General features: G+C 35.4%; 1 protein-coding gene across 2 annotated transcripts in view; it reads left to right on the top strand.

The window, feature by feature from the left end:
* Positions 1 to 17648, top strand: part of Cdkal1 (CDK5 regulatory subunit associated protein 1-like 1) — a 520358-nt gene that overhangs the window by 155532 nt on the left and 347178 nt on the right. For both annotated transcript variants that reach the window (XM_013030462.1, XM_013030461.1), the window contains one exon: positions 3809 to 3929. In XM_013030462.1, the coding sequence (XP_012885916.1) occupies positions 3809 to 3929 (121 nt within the window). The remainder of the gene's footprint in view (positions 1 to 3808; positions 3930 to 17648) is intronic.

Here is a 17648-nt window from a genome sequence, read left to right as displayed (position 1 = left end):
AGTACCCACTTCCCGGTAGAAAATTTTTAGTTTAATTTGCATGTGTGTTTGTGTACATTTGTACGTGTGTACATATACATGTATGCAGCTAGTCCTGGGGCTTGAATTTAGAGCCTGGATGCTATTCTTGAGCTTTTTGTGTGTGGGGGGTGACAGACTTGGGACTTGAACTTGGGCCTACGTGCTTTGTGTGAGCTTTTTGTGCTCAAGGCTGGTGCTCTGCCACTTGAGTCACAGCTCTACTTCCAGCTTTTTTGGTGACTAATTTGAGGTAAGAATTTCACAAACTTGCATACCTGGGCTGTCTTTGACCCATGATCCTCAGATCTCAGCCTTCTGTGAAGCTAGGATTACAAGCGTCAGTCAGCAGTGCTTGGCTTTAGTTTTAAAATTTTCAGTATATGATTTAAATGATAAAGTTTGTTTAGTAACATCATATAGTGTATTTGACCAAATGCAAATACCATCATGGAATCAAGGTCTGTAGCTAATTTATAAATAACCACTGAAAGCGTTTAAGGCTTAAAATTGAATTTCATTGGAACAGGTTGACTTTTATGTGACACTCATATGTAATAAAACAATGTTTTTAAAAGATGATTAATAAAACAGTGGAGTCACCTTTGACCATCATTCAGAAGAATGAAATGTGAATTTCTACTTACAGGAAAAGACAAAAGCTCTCAGAAACAGTGCTTGGTGCATCACATTCTACATGGAAAGTTAGTGTTCTGTTTCATCCATACATTAGAATTATACATCAGTATTTTAATTACCTACATCTTTGTCACTGACTGTTCAGTAGTCTCACATTCTTATCAGCTGTCCCACTGACGATTATGCTTCCTCTCTATTTCTATTAGTGATTCTTCATTTTCTTATTAACATGGGTTTTATGTAAAAATGAACATTTTCACTTTCCTTTTTTTCTTAAATTTTATTATTTCTTTTTTTCTCTTTCCCTCAACTGATAGAATTCACAAATAAATGAGTATTCCCTGAGCAGTCATCCTTTCCCATCACTGCTAGTACAACATAGTCACGTGAATTTGTTGTGGTAGGTACAGCATATTTATTTTCAGGATAAATTTGCTCCACTAATTCCTTTTTTTCTCATTTCAATTCCCTCTGTATGTCTCTCTGGTACTGAGCCCTTGTTTCCTTTTCTTCTTCTTCTTTAGGCTTGGCTTCTTTAAGATATCTCCTTAAGTTTAATTTTTATTCTATCAAATTTCAATTCATTTTAGCCAATTTATATTTTATTTATAACGATTTATATTGATAGTTATACATAAAAAAGTGATTATGCATAATAAATGATTCTTACCCTGTAGACTTTAGATTTAAGGAGTTAGGTTGAAATAGAAAGTCCATTTGAGACCATTTTTAAAAGAAATGGTATAACCTGAACTACCCATTTTGTTTTACTAATCCATTACAAAGAATTGGTGTAAGTCAGGACCTAGTGTCTTTTACTTGTAATCCTAGCTACTGAGGAGGCTGAGATCTGAGGATCTTGGTTTGAAGCCAGTCTGGGCAGGAATTTCCATGAGACTCTTATTTCCAATTAAAAGTCCAAGATGAAACTGTGGCTGAAGTGGTAGAGCACTAGCTTTGAGCAAAATATCTCAAGGGCAGCATACAGACTGAGTTCAAGTCCCAGAAACAACATAAAAAAGGAAAATTGTTGTATGGATGATTTTTCTTTCTTTTTGTCTTTGGCCAGATATATCAAGTAGCTTTTATGTTATTTCCTACTTTGTCATTAGTGTATTATATATTTTAATTGAAAAAATAAAACAGCCTTGGATTATTGTTAAGTCTGCTGCTTTTTAATGAATCATTGGATTGGAAAATAACTCATTATGTCATCAGGCCCAGATATCTTCCTTTATTTGCATCTAGATGGTGAAGATGAATAATTTATCAAATGTTATTAGTGCAGGGTACATATTACTGGAGTCTCAGCAGGATGTAATGAAATTTGTCTTATGCTAGTATGAAAATAGCATGCCTTGGTATAGTCCTTACTGAAATTTTGGTATCTCTCAGAGAACTATTATGTTATCATGCCAGTCTTTCTCACCTCTTCATTAAATGGACTTTTGATTGGAGAGTTCAATTTATTTTGAAAATTGGTGACATTTATTTTGCCAAATACTTGTTTGACTTTTGCTTTGCTTTTATATCAGACTACAAAATTTCAGAATGAATGAATGAACGTTTCTTGTTAAAGCAGTGAGTGCTAAAAAAGCTGTGGATGATGGTTTTATTACTTCTGGTCATGAATAGTTAGTTGGCTAGGAGATGTATAAGCAATATAGCTTTATGGAACAAGGGTGATGAAACAAGTATAAAGTTGGTTAGAATCTTTACTAATTATGCATTTGGGGTTATTTAAGTGATTACTTTTAAAAAGTTGCTTTTTTTTTTTTTTGCCCTTGTCTTGCATGTAGAGGTAAGTAGACTGTCTCCCATAAAAGCAATGATAAAACTGGACAGATAGTCAAAAGGAAATTATACCTTAATGTGGAAATGTACTAAAAAGCATTTAGCAAATTGAGAAGTAGTTATTTGTGATTGCAACTGAACTTTGCTCAAGAATAATGTGAGTGTGTGGTGTTTGTGCTGTGGCTGAAACAGTAGCATCACTGTTACTGCTGAGATGGTTCAAGTGGATTTGGATAACTGATAGTTATAGTGGAGATTCTGATGCTAAGTGACAGGGATCTGTGGCATTCCTGGAAGGAGATTATTCTGTTTGGTGCAAACAAAGGACAAGTAAACTAGCAAGGATTTAACAGTGAATTCTGGGACATTAGAAAGCCTAATTCCTCAGTATGCAGAGCAGAAACTGAAGTGTGATCAAACCACCCATATGCACTTATTTGCTTGATGAAGCCTGCATGCAATTACCCAAAGAGTCCAGTGAAGACCTAGGGGAGCCCGAGATGAATGGAGAGGCCAACTTGAAAGTTACCCTAACATTTCCCTCCCTAGCTCATACAAATATCTATCAGGATATAGCAGGAATCTTACCACCTCAAAATAATTTTTTAAAATGTGTGATCAGTTTTTTAACTGACAAAAAAAATACTATGCCTATGCAGAAGTGACCCCCTTGAAAGTCAAGTTTGAAAGCAAAAAACTTAAGCAGATCTATCACTTGTTTTTCACTGTAGAGAGGACAGGCTTTGTAGATATGTTCCAGATAAGTTACTACACAAAGCAAATTTGTGGGGAAATGCAAGTTGAGATTTACTATAATATCTAAAATGTTTAGTATTCTGTTAAGTGTTAAGAAAGTAACTCTAGTCATACTCTTGGAAAAAGAAGCAGTCATCAGGCTTAATTGCGATCCAAAGTGTTGGATTTAGAAGATGGGGAGTTCAAAGAACTAAGTAAAACTTAATTGTTGTTGTTATTTTAAGATTATGGACAGTGACTTGAATACATAATCACAAAAAGATAAAAATTGTAAGAAAAATAAAAGAAAATCTGTAACGGTGAAGTATTAATTAGTGGATCCTTAGTCCAGGTTTTGATATGGTGGGAGAAAAAAATTACCGGTAATATGAAGAGAAATGACCACATCTTCCCTAAATGTACCTTTTGAAAAGTAAATGCTTTTTGATTGAATGAAGTTCATTTTATCTACCTTTTTCTTCTTTAGCTCTTGATTATAGAGTTTTTTTCTTTCCTCTCATAAAAGAAGTTAAATGTAAACATTAACACATTTGCTGCAAGCAATAGATTAAAGTGGAATGGTGTGAGTCATATTAATGTTATTTATGTGCTTGATTTGAAGGTCACTCTGTGAGACTGTTGGGCCAGAAGAAGGATAATGGAAAGCGGTTGGGGGGAGCACGGTTGGATTTGCCAAAGATTAGGAAGAATCCACTGATAGAAATAATTTCCATCAACACTGGGTAAGCTTTTCTCAAACTTGCACATAAAATATTTGGTATCCACTGGGAATATGGGTTTTTTTTTTCTGGGTATGTGATAATAAGATGTAGTTGAACATTTTTTTAGGAGAGAAAAATCATGAAAAGCTCAAGAATTAAGGAATAGTTCTTTCTGAAACATCTCTTGTCTGCAGATTATACTTAATTGTATAATGTAATCTTTAGCAGGATTTTATATCTTTCACTGGTATTTTTTTTCTCATTTTTTGGTAAAAAGTATGGCTTTCCAGCTAATACCCTTGGCTTAAAAATAGATTATAAGATGACTATTGGCACATCATATTTAACACTTTTTCATTGTGCTATGGTAAATGTTGCCCAAAATACTAACCATGTATTCCTGGAGTGCATAGTTAAAAAATGCTTTTCTTATGTGCTCTAAACTGGAAAAAAAGGGCTCATGACTTGATATTTTTTTTCCACATCTTAGTCTGTAAGCCTTCCCAATTAGAACTTTTTTGTACTCATTCATACTTTTTGCATTTGCTGAATTTTGTTGCTTTGTGTCCCTATATGACAATATTAAAGAGCTTTCTCTTCCTTGAAGTGTGAGGAACACCTAGAGAAATGCTTCCCATTCCTACTAATCAAGCTGGCCTGCTATTTTTGACTTTGCCTTTCTTATGTTCACTTTTTCTGCAATTTATTTCTTGCTGATAGCTGATAGACTTAACTTTTCTACTGCTTTTGCCTTTCTTTCTTGGAGCCAGTATTTGTCTATATTTTCTACTGCCCACAGGCCATCATGTTTGTCACTGGTCATTTTTTCTCTCAACATCTTATGGTTCATTCTTCATATTGCTGCCAAAGACCAGAGAAGGTTAAAGAAGTTACCTGCTTTTAGTTAGTTCTCTTCACCTTCCCCCTGCCCCCACCTCCCCCCCATCCCACCCCCCTAAAAAAAAGAAAAAGCCCTATAAGGTGACATTCAGTTGGTGTGGTAATGTGTTATAGATCAACCTCTGACTTTTGGTATTAAAGATTCAGAAACCTATTCTCATAAAGTTCAGAGATTAGAAATTAAAACAGAGGCAATGAGATATGTAGCTGTTGCTGATATGAAGACCTCCTAGATTTAATAAGTATTTATTTATTGGAAGAATGAGTCATTGAGATATATAATTTGTTCATTGAATATGATTTTGTTAAATTCTCTATGAACAGTCTGATTGGACAATAATTCTTGAAATTTGCTGGCCAGGTGTTAGTGTACTTTCTCCTGAATAAGCGTCTAGAGCAAGGCAAAGTCACAATTCTTCTTGAGTATCTTTTTTTTTTGTATGTTTCTTGTATGTACACTGCTGATCAGTCCCTTTTGAATAAATGTATTCTTTTAAATTTGTTACTATTTCAAGTCTGTCAAATCTTATCAGTTCAAGATCATTTGGTCTCTTCAAGTAATCTTTGTACCTGCTTTGGACCTTTAATTTTTTGAGTTGTAGCGAGTTTTATTTTTCTACTGCCTGAGTTATACTCTAGTAACCACTTATTCTGAGTTACTTGAGATAATCAAAGTCTGAATTGTTTTCCATTTTGACAGTTGTCCTTAGTGTGTGACAAAGTTTACTGGGAATGACCATTCTTCCCCTGCTCACTTTACGGGCATACTTCCTGTCCATTATATGAGGGACTGTTTGTTTTTCCTCCATTACAGGGCTAAGTCCTTCCCACCCTCTACTGTGCATCCACAGCAAACCAGTAGCAGCCACAGCACAAACACCACACACTCACATTACTACTGATTGTAGTACTTGTCATACTGTACAATTGACATCTTCCATTAAACTATTCTCCCAACTGAGCTTTTTCAGCTCCACCCGTACATCTTCCATTAAACTGCAATCTCCTTGGGTGGTGAGTATTTTAGTTGTTGATCCATTCTTAGCTTCAAGTTCAGTGTCTGATACATAGTATTCAGTAATGGTCATTGAGAATTTAATTTTTAGTTTGGCTTATATCAGTTATACAGGGAGGAGGAGTTCATTGTTATATCCCCACACATGTTTATCTTGTTAAGTATTTTGAAGTCATTACTATTATTGTTGCTTCAAATTAAGATTATTTTCTAACTAGTTAAAACTTGAGGTTTTAAAGTATGTCTTTTATGTAACTAAAACTTGAAAATTTTCTCATGTACTATCTACAATTCTCTTTCCATGGAGTTACTGTACCTTCAAAGGGGACTATATTGTAAAGTTTTGAAGTTCACTGGGTAGTTAATGTCTCTTTCATATTTTTTGTATCCCTTATGTTAAAGAATAGAATTGAGCTTTCATAAGTAAACAAGCAAATATACTTTTGCTTTTAAGAGAATTTAATCTACATTACCTCAACCTGAGATTCAAGTTTCTAGTTTTCCTGAGTCCGTTGTAGCCAGATTATTTGCTCTTGGATGAAAAAGTTCCCACAGATTTTGTCCATAATATTATTTTATAACATCTCCGGATTTCTTTTTTAAATTTTTAGTTTTTTAAAGCTGATAAACCTCATAGAGATTTTTTATTTACTTTAAAACATTAAAAATAGTTAGGCTCATAATTTTTTAAAATGCCCTTTTCACCAAAAGTCATTACACTTTTCAATGTTTTATTACATTCTAATTAAATATGGAGTTTAAAGTTTTTTATTTTCTTTAGAAAGAAAGGAAATTTTATTATATATACTACTAACTTGTTGAAGTTATCATCTAGCTGTACCTGATAGAGTTGTTACACTTCATTACTCAGAAATACAAAAAGAATATATCAGTTTCTTTAGCCACAGTAGAAGTTAAAACCTTCACATCATGGTAAATGCTAATTTTGGATGATCTAGGAGGACTTCTTAAATAATCACAGGATTTTAAAATGGCTCTGTCTGTATTGTTTTAACATTATTATAAAAGAAGATTGAAAATATTGATTATAAAGCTGCCTTTTATTTCTAAACATTTATCTTTTCTAATTTTTTTACCCACTGCTACTCCCCCCCCCCCCCCCCCCCGTTTGCTAAATTGAATTTGGAAATGTTAGTTCACATTGCTTTTTGGTCCAGTTTGCAGTACTCTGCTTGTTTTCTCAGGTGAGCTTTCTGAAGTTAGCAGCCACTTGTCTCATACTGCTCTTATTTCTAGGCTGTTTCCCATGTGGCCAAGGTTGTCTGTAATGAAATCAGTATGAATAAGTGTATGCTTAAATGGTATGGTGATAAGATAGATGTATTGACATGACTAAAAAATAGGTGAAGATTAAAGTTGTTGATAATTACTGATGTTTTATATTGAATGCTTAATGTGTGATAGTTCTATGAAAGGTATATTGTTTCCTGTATTTAATCCTCACAATCTTTTATAGCTTTTTTTTTAAAATTCCCCCCCTCCCCCCCAGAGCTGAGGACCGAACTCAGGGCCTTGTGCTTACCAGGCAGACACTCTTCCGCTGAACTAAATCCCCAACCCTAATCCTCCCAATCTTAAGAGACTTTTTTTTAATAGACAAGAAACCTAAGGCACAAAGAGGTTTAAGAAACTTCACACAGATGTGCAGTTAGGAAGTGACGGAGACAGTGATTTACTTCTTAACTCCCCCAGAGAGGTTTGTGGGTTTAGAGGAGAAATGAATTGTAACCATTGCCCAGAGTGCTATGGAGATGAATAATTTTTGCATTATAGTGATCTGAAATGGATCCTGAAAGATAGGTAATATTTGAATAATTACAGATGCAGTGGTGTTTGATTTCAGTTGCAGGCAATAACAAATTTGCACAAACTTGGTGACTTAAAATAATGCAAATTTATTGTGGTTCTGGAGGTCATAGGTCTGTGTTAAAATTGGTGTTTGCAGGACTGTTCTGGAGGCTCTGGGAGACTTGGTTTCCTTGCTTTCTCAGCATCTGGAGGCCATCCATGTTCCTTGTGCTTATGGCTCCCTAGGCAGCAATGTTGCACATCCTTTTCTGTCTTCTTAGTCATATTTCCTCATGTGATTACTTTGAGCCCATTGGGATAATTCAGGATAGTCTTTTGATTTTAATGTTAGCCAATTAGCAACCCTAATTTCTTCTGCAACTTTAATTTCCCTTTGCCGTGCAATGTTCTAGTAGTTAGGACGTGAACATTTTTAGAGGACTATTATCCTCCTATTACAGAAAGCATGAAGAGAAAATTATAGGAAAGAATACCTGTATCTAAGTCTATCTATATATAAAGAAAAGGCGCGAATGTAGCCATGCTAGTTATCTACAAGCAACAACATTTTAGTCCAATTGTCTGGAGTTGCCAGCATACATAGGAAAATGAGAAATGTTTTCTTTAGTGGAAAGAATAAAATTGCCCCAAGTTAATTAAGTTGGACTGAAGACTGGGGAAGATGTGCAACATTTCCATAGATGCACATTGAGAAGATTACCCTGAAGCTGTGTTGTAAGGGGATGTGGTATGGGAAGCTATATCTAGGGAGAGCACAGGCAGGGGAAGCCAACATGGCAACCCAGCCAGCAATGAAGTAGTATCTGAAGAGAGTTCGGGGCATGAAGCAATGATGGCAGAACTGTATTCGTTTGGGGTTTGGCATACTGTAGTGTAGTTACTCCTAACCATGGGCTTGAAACTTCTGAACAAAGAGCAGAGATAAGAATATAGGTAGCCGGGGGGAGGGGGGAGGCTGGGAAGGGATGGGAAGGGTAAACAAAGGAGGAGGCTGCAATGCTTGGTAAGAAATGTACGCATTTTCCTGTCCATGTAATTGTAACCCCTCTGTACAGTATGTTCACAAATAAAATAAAATTAAAAAAAAAGAAATAACAGAGGAAAAGTAGAATGTAAAAAAAAAAAAAAAGAATATAGGTAGCCGGGCACTGGTGATTCACGCCTGTAATCCTAGCTACTCAGGAGGCTGAGATCTGAGGATTGCAGTTCAAAGCCAGCCCGGGCAAGAAAATCTGTGAGACACTTACCTCCAACAAAAACACAAGAAAACTGGAAGTGGCACTGTGCCTCAAGTGGTAGAGCACTAGCCTTGAGCTGAAGAGATGAGTGACAGTGCCCAGGCCCAGGCCCAGAGTTCAAACTCCATGACCCACCAAAAAAACAAAAACAAAAGAATATAGGTAAACAGGTGGCTTCAGTCAGTGGGGTGGGAGCTGATAAGGGCACTAAAGGCAAGTGGTTCGTACTTGTATGTCGGGAGCAAGAAGTGGCACAGAAGTCATCCAAGACACAAGAATTGGGGAAAGGTGAAGAATATAGAGGGACAGGCCTAATTTCAGGCTTTTGAATGTATGGAAAAATAATACTGGGATAAGTTAGCCATTTCCACAGATTAGAAAAATGAGAAGTTAGGCTAGAAATCAGTTAAGTTTGGCTATGAGGGATTGCATTTTTAAGGACTTCAATCACAAAAGAAGAGTGGTAGACCTTAGAGAATAGTAAGGATTTGTTTGTTTTAATATAAGCTCTTGAAAAGCAAAGGGGCAAGGATTAGGAATTGATTGACAGGAGAAACTCTAAACAAGACGTGGGCACAGATGGAAATACAAACCTTGGAAAGGAAGTGTCTTCCTTTGTGTCCAAAGAGACAGAAGTTCAGAGCATGAGTGAGAAACTTCTCAGCTCCTTTTTCCATCCACTCTTGACTGACTCCTATAGGAAAAAGCTGAGTGGTTCCTTCATGCTACGTGGCAAAGTGAAATGTGGACATTTCAAGCTTAATTTAATGCAGCCCTACCTCTTTTTAATGACATTGATGGAAGATAGGACTGGTTCTTCATCACAATACTCCCCATTTGGATTTTTCAGTTTCTATTTCTCCTTTCGTCCTCTTTCTCCCTTCTAGTGTCTCCTCTTAGGATATTATTCAGCTACTAGTGTATCTGATTCTGTACATTGGATGCTGTATCTAAAATGTGACATTCTAATTAAATATTTGATGTAGCAATTGAGTTTTTGTTGTGGAGGTAGGAAATTTGAAGGTTCATGACAGAAGGTTTCATTCTTCTCATTGGATTAGCAGGGTGAGGTCATAGTTTGGAAGTGGTACTGGATAGGATATTTGTGGGTATTTATGTAGAGTTGGAAAAACAAAAAGTACTAACCAGGTGTTGTGGTCAACATAATAAGGAGCCACTAGCTTTCAGGAGTGGCAAGAGGTGAGGGAGAAAAGCTCAGTTTTTGTCAGGAGATTATGGATGTGATACCCTTATTTTTTATTTTATTTTATTTTTACCAGTGGGAATGGAGTATAGGCCTAGCAGGGTAGATGGTGATACTTAGGAAAAAAAGTTTAAAGCTGGACATTGGAAGCTAAGGAAAATCTGAGTTTATTTTCTTTTCTGTCACTGTTAAGGCCAATAGTTTTGACAGTCCCTTGGCAGTTTTCGTTTTCCAAAGCCAATAGCTGAATGCTGCTTAGTAGTTTTGATGGAAGTTATATCACTTTTTACATACTCCTATCAGATTTTGCCTCGTTTGAAGATTTGAAATCCTTCCCAGATTTAACATCTTCGAAAATACTGCAACACTCTGTAATACTTTACTGATATTTTCTCTTTTAACATTTATCTTGTCTTTCTTATTGTTTGCCATCAGTCATATATAAAGTGATGGCATCAGGGACCTTTTAGGGGAATTTAATTTTCTTTGAGATTACATACTTGTATTTGTTATCATTTTAAAACTTTGTCCCTCATGTAATAGCTTAGCTCCAGGAAAACGTTCTCACATGCTTTCACTTTGTGAAATGTCTACAACTTACCACTTTCATTTCCAGTCCTGGATATGTAGCCTCTGTATAAATATTTGAATGAATGAATTAATTAATGTGCATACACATTACCAAACTTAAGTGGAATTGTTTTTAGAGAAACAGAATTGCTATAAATGACATTCGCTAGTTTTTCTGGTTCTAGTGATCCAAACTTGAAAGTTATTAAATAGTTTTAGTATGTATGAAAATATAATTATTATGTATTTATCCAATTACCAGAAATTGGTGAGACCTCGTAGTAGTGACAAGATGGAGACACATTTCTCAGGTCAACAGGTAGCTACCTTGGGCTTGAAATAATTGAAACACACAATTATCACTGCACAAATATCTGTTATATGCAGCTACTGTGAGCATTAGGACCTCATCCTGTATTTGGACAAATGCTTTTGGCTCCTGCCCATCTGTCTTTTCAGAGATAAGGTTACCATTCCTAGAATGTGGGCCTTTAGCCCTCTGAATTGAAGAATTGTTAGATACTCAGATGTCCTCTTATTGTCCTTCCACAGTATGCATCCACAGCAATGCAGGACAATAGCTGCTTCTTCTTGACATCTCTCCTCACACACATGCATTTATCGTCAGTACATGTGGAAATTATGGCTTTCAGACAGTTATGCTTTATAGGAAAGCTGCTTTTGAGGTTTAATTAGAAACATTATTTTAAAACTTGAATTAATGTTCTAAAGAGATATGATAGCAATTTGAATATATGTGTTATTACACTTACAATAGGGTGAATCTTTTTAATATTTTTGAAAGGATATCCATGCATTTTGGTATATTCAGTGGTATCACATTGCATCCTTACTTCATATCTTAGCATCATGTCAAAAATTATTCTTATTTTTATGTGGTTCATGGTAGTCTGTTGCTAAGATACACTGATTATAGGAATAAGAGCTCTATTCTGAATTTCCTCAGTTGATGGTAGCTCCTTCAGCCTTAGCACTGAGATGGTTCTTTGAAGATCATGACACCTTTGTTCAAGAGGCAGTATCTGAAGATGAGCCACTTTCCAAAATAACTCACATGATCATTCACAAGTATACAAATTGTGGATCAGAACTGGGGTGGTGGTGGTTTTAAATTTAACCTGAATCAATTATGTCATGTCTAAATTTTAGTTGTTTAGGCTTTTTATGTATACAATAGTAATTACCAAATGAAATGGTTACTTCCCTCTAATTCATTTCCCAGATTATAATGAAAGCAAGTGCCTGATCAAAAAAACATATATATCGTTCTTACTCTAGAACTCAAGAAACTTATGATCTTTTTAATGTTGATTCTGTACTTACTCTATATAAATAAATGCCACTAGTCTCATTTCCAAAGGGTAAAATAGGTGAAACACTTTTCTATCACAGTTTCTTTCTTATTCTCTAATATTGCATTAGCTTTTTTTCATTTTCCTGTCTTGTCAATTACATGCAAAAGAAAAGGCAAAACAACAAAAACAAAGGTAAAATGTCAGTAGCAGCACTAGTATTGACATATTGAAAACAGATGTCTGTAACAAATGCCCAGTCTAAGAGAGTATGGCTTGTCTGCTGTGAAAATCAAGTTTCTGGAATGTCCAGGAGGGGCTACTTGATGGGTAGTAGTGTAAGAATCCTGTGTGAATGAATTAAACTGTACATATTTTGCTTTTTACAAAACTACTTGCAAATGATTAATTTTTATAATTTTCCTGGAACTTTAGTGTTTACTGTATCTAGAATATCATGTCTAAAATGAACTATACAACTTGTGGGTGGGGATGGGAGGGAAACACTGGGAAAGAGTGAGGGAAAGGGTGATACTGTTAAAAAATAATGTACTCATTACCTGATTTACATAACTGTAACCCCTCTGTATATCACCTTTACAATAGCAATAAAATATATAAATATTAAAAATACTCCATTATTTTTAAATTCTTAATTTTTGTATATTGTGATTAAGAATACAACTGTACTGGGACTCATACTTTATTTTCCTGACTTAGTTCACACAGGTTTATTCAAACCATGCCTTCTTTAAGCTCTTGATTTCTTTATCCCAATGATACTTTGCTTGTATCTTAAAAGTTTACTAAATGTGGCATCTAGATTCTATTATGAATAGGTCGATTGCATGTATATGTATATGTATATGTTTATATGACTGTCCTCATACCCTGTAGTTTGTCATCTTCAAATTATTCCTTTGTTCCTCTTCCATTTTCCATCTTCTACATTTGTGGCCTTTTTTCTTTTTCAACTTTTGACTTTTTATATAATTACTGTATTTTATTGAAAGCTTCCTTGTTTTGGTATAATCGATGAGAAAGAAGTAGTTGAATTTAGTTATATATATAGACTGTAAATATTTGACTCTTGAGTCTTCCTTTTTAACATTTCCTTGGTGTTTGGATAGATAGTAGTCATTTGATAGCTTAAACAGTGAGCGGCGGTTTGATTTAAGCTATTAATAGGTTATACTAATGAGAATGGTCTGAAGCCCTTTTTTCTTTTTAATGAGGGTTGGAAAAGCCCTTTTAATTAGAGATAGACTTTAAAAAATATTTAATAAGTTCCTTTATTATTTGTGGCCGATGGCCGAATACCAACTGCCCCCATACTGTCTTAATACAAGTCTATGCTTGGATAGTTATAAATCTTTTTTGGCAGATTCGTATATTCATCAGCTGTTAGAGCTGGAAAGGATTTCAGAAGGTTAAAATCTTTGCTTGATGATTTAGTTTGCACACTATACTCATTTTTAGAAGAGTAAGGCTCATGACAAAGAAGTCACTCTAACAAGAGGAACACCTTTAGCTTTAAAAATTTACAGGTTAGCAGATAGATTCAAAGCTTTTATGGTCTGTGAGTCATCATAAAAATGTTATTGTAGGACTGGAGATGGCTCAAATGGTAGGGTGTAAGCCAGGAACAAGAAACCTGAGTGAGAAAATAAGGCCCTGAGTTCACTGCCAGCACCCAGCACCAGAAATAAAGATACTTTACTTTGTATTACTTTTCTCTTCACTCATTGTTTACCTTTTCTATCTGTATTTCTGGTACTGTCATTTGCCTTCTTTTCTTTTCTTTCTTTTTTTATTTCATTGTAGGATTGTGTGTTTGTAGCATCTAATATTGAGTAGCATATAAATGCTGTTTATCAAAAATGTGTTACTCAGTTTTTAAATGCTTGTGGTATGTTTTTTGTATGCTTTTATTTAAAATTCTCTTGATCTTTCCTCATCTTTCCATCTATTCTGTGTGCTATGCTGAATAGATAAACTTTGATTTTCAGGTAGCTGTGTTTTTCTCAGGTAAATTGCATAATACTGGCATGTTGTGCTAGCCATTGCATGCATGAAAGCCATGTGCATGGTGTTATGGTGCTATGGGTGAAGAAAGGAGATGGAAAAATATCAGATTGAGTGTGGTTGACACTGACTTAGTTGCTATAAGTGACCCTTAAATGTCATGGGACCTACAGCTGGTTAGGCCCTGAGGTCTTACTGCAAAATGAGTTAATATTGGATGTATTACAGAGTTTAGTTGTGTGAAAATACCCAAATAAAACTGCATCTATTCATTGATGACATGACTATACACATCGACAATCCCATGAAATGAACAATGAAGCTCTTTGAACTCAGAGATTATATATACCAGCACTGTAGAGCAAAATTAACACTTAAAAAACTGGTGTGAGCTGGTGGCTCACACCTGTAATCCTAGCTACTCAGGAGGCTGAGATCTGAGGATCATGAGTCAAAGCCAGCCTGGGCATGAAAGTCCGTGAAACTCTTCCAGAAAACCGAAAGTGGCTCTGTAGGTCAAGTGGTAGAGCGTTAGCCTTGAGCTGAAGAGCTGAGGGACAGCACTCAGGCCCGGAGTTCAAGCCCCACGACCGACCAAAAATTAAAAAAAAAAAACCACAAAAAATACACAGAACTTCCAATAAAATTAAATACTGAGGTAAAAGTCTAGTGAATTGTGTGAATATATATGCTTTGAAATGTATAAAATAGAAAAAACAAAGAAGACCTAAATAAATTACCTGTATAGTGTTCACGGATTGGAAGATACAATGCAGTAAGTTACTGATTCTCAAATGCATGTAGAAGTAATTCTGATGGAAAGTTTGCTATTTTCTTCGGGAAAGCTACAAGCTGATTCTAAATTTTATGTGGCTATGCAAAGGAAGTAAGTTATCTAAAGTAGTTTTGAAAAAGAATGAAATTGGAGTATCAAGCCCTTTATTTTATGACTTTATTATAAAGTAGCTGACTCCAGGCAGCATGGCAGTGGTGAAAAGATGGACAAAAAGTCACTGGAAATAGAATAATGAGTGCTGAAATAGACCTACACAGATATGGCCAGCTGATTTTTTTTTTTTTTTTTTTGGTCAGTCGTGGGCCCTGAACTCTGGGCCTGGGCACTGTCCCTCTGCTCTTTAGCTCAAGGCGCTCTACCACTTGAGCTACAGTGCCACCTCCAGCTTTTTCTGCTCATGTGGTGCTGAGGAATCGAACCCAGGGTCATTGAGCCACCTTCCTAGCCCCAAGCCAACTAATTTTTGACAGAGCTGTAGCAGTCAACTTAAGGAAGAAGGCCTTGTTTTAATCTAATTATGCTGATATATTTATATAATAGAAAGAAAAACCTGTTATGAACTTCCTATGAATACAAAAATCAACACACTTATAAGATTATTTCTTTGTTGCTTTTTATGTCCCTCCCCCATGGTATAACCCCTGCTTTTACTGTATTTGATGTTGGTATAATTTGTGGAGGGGAAGGGAAAAACAAGTCGTTTAACTAGGGATACAGGTGGATCCATTGCAACAATGAGATGTACAAGTCATTATGTGGAAAAACGAACTTTACAACTTTGGTGTGGGGGGGAGGAGGATTGGATGGGGGGGTGGGCGGCGGGCAGAGGATGGCAAGGGATGGGAAGGGGAAACAAAGGAGGAGGCTACAATGCTTGATAAGAATTGTACTCATTATCTTGCCCATGTAATTGTAATCCCTCTCTACAGTATTTTCACAATAAAAAAAATCAACCCAAGGGAGATGAATCAGAAAAACATAACTTGTGAAAGTTGTAAAAATTATAGAATAAGTTGTAGGATTTTTTTGGAACCCTTGGTTTGGCCAAAAGTTCTTGATCCCTAATTCATGAGCTACACAAAAGAATTAAGATGGACTACATCAAAATGAGCATCTTTTGTTTTTTAAATGGTACTATTTGAAGACTAAAAGCAGGATATGGATTGGAAGAACATATTTTGGATCACGTACCCAAGTATCTGATTGTATCCAGAATATAAAAGGAACTCTTCAAAATAGGAAAACAATAATCTTTTTTTTTTAAAGAGTAAGAGTTGAACACTCTCTCCAAACTAGCAAATAAGCCCATGCAAGTTTCTCTCCCTCCCCCCTCACTACTATTAGGGATACTAAAATACTCATCTGTTAATTAATTAAAATAAAAATATTGACAATCTGATGTTGACAACGTTGTGGAGCAACTAGAGATCTCATACATTGTTGCTAGAGACACCCAGTATGCAGCCTTTTTAGAGAATAGTTCAGCAGTATCTTTAAGATGTTGAGATGTCACCTATCATATGTTCAACATTTCAGTTTTTGGCATAGGAAATGAAAATGTAAGTTTATGCAAAAATGTGCTTATAGCTGCCCCCTTCCTAATTGCCTCAAACTGGAAAAACCTCCTATATGTCTGTGCCTGTTTAGATAGATAAATTATTACATCTATTTGATAGAATACTATTGAGAACAAATTAATGTTGAATGAATGTGAAATGCCTTATGTAAAGGAAACTAGCCATGAAAGTAGTATGCCCTGTGATTTAGTTAGATGCCATAGTCTAGAATGTAGACATATAGTCTACATGTATACATGTAGTCTTATATCCTTATTTTGTTGTATTTTGGTGGTATTCATATCTTTTTATATGTACTGAAGTCCAGTATTTGTACACCCTCTAGAATATCAATTTTACTTTGGTAACTTTTATATAAGTGATTCTGCTAAGGAATAAAATACATATTGAGATGTTTAGGTTGAAAACCAGGCTGGATTGAGATTTGTGTTAAAAACAAAGTTTGTATCTCATTTAAACAGCAAGCAAAGTCCCATGGCCAAAATACAGATGAGGTTGGTCATCTTCAGAAGTGAACCGCATATTGTCACCTTTTCGTAATATGAGAACAGAAAGACCAGTTAAATTACAGCATCATTTATTAAGTCAAACTTTTTGATTACTTTATGTCATTTTCCATGAAAGAAAACTCATTTCAGTAATTTTTGCCTTTCTTCATTTGTTGTCATTACACAACTTTCAGAAGGATTCTGTTTTTGCACAGGTGGGGAGGGCTCAGATGGAGTTTAGGCAGTGCAGCAGTGCCACAGGCCCAGGAAGAAGGCAGCATGTGTGTACCACCTCACATTTATGCATGTGTGCCACCAGCCTTACAGCTCTTCTTGCCAGTGTTTCCATAAAAATGATTACTTTATTATTTATGCCTTTTAAACTAACAGTCGAAAAGTCTATGGTTACTTTGGTTCTCAGAATGCCTTGAATTTAACCTTCCCTTTCTGAATAGATAAATAAAATTGCTGTTATTCAGCATTTAACCATCTTCATCACATTTGTGGAAAAGTTATTTCTGCTACAGTGATTTTTTGTGAGTGATCAAGTGATTGTGTGTATGGATGTGTGTGTGTGTGTGTGTGTGTGTGTGTGCAGATGCACTCTCAAGTTTTTGAATCCAAGACTGTTAGTAATTGGCAGATGTTAAACAGTCAGTGTTGACATACCTTTGACTACTTTGAATTACCTAGTTTTACACATTCATCTGAATGTACTCACAGATACCAATAATAATTTGGTTAGTTATGAAGTACAGAGAAAAGATCTTTAAGATCCAGTGTG

This window comes from Dipodomys ordii, unplaced genomic scaffold (assembly GCF_000151885.1).
Source record: "Dipodomys ordii isolate 6190 unplaced genomic scaffold, Dord_2.0 Scaffold130, whole genome shotgun sequence".
Classification (NCBI taxonomy): domain Eukaryota; kingdom Metazoa; phylum Chordata; class Mammalia; order Rodentia; family Heteromyidae; genus Dipodomys; species Dipodomys ordii.
This window is presented reverse-complemented; position numbering and strand designations above follow the sequence as displayed.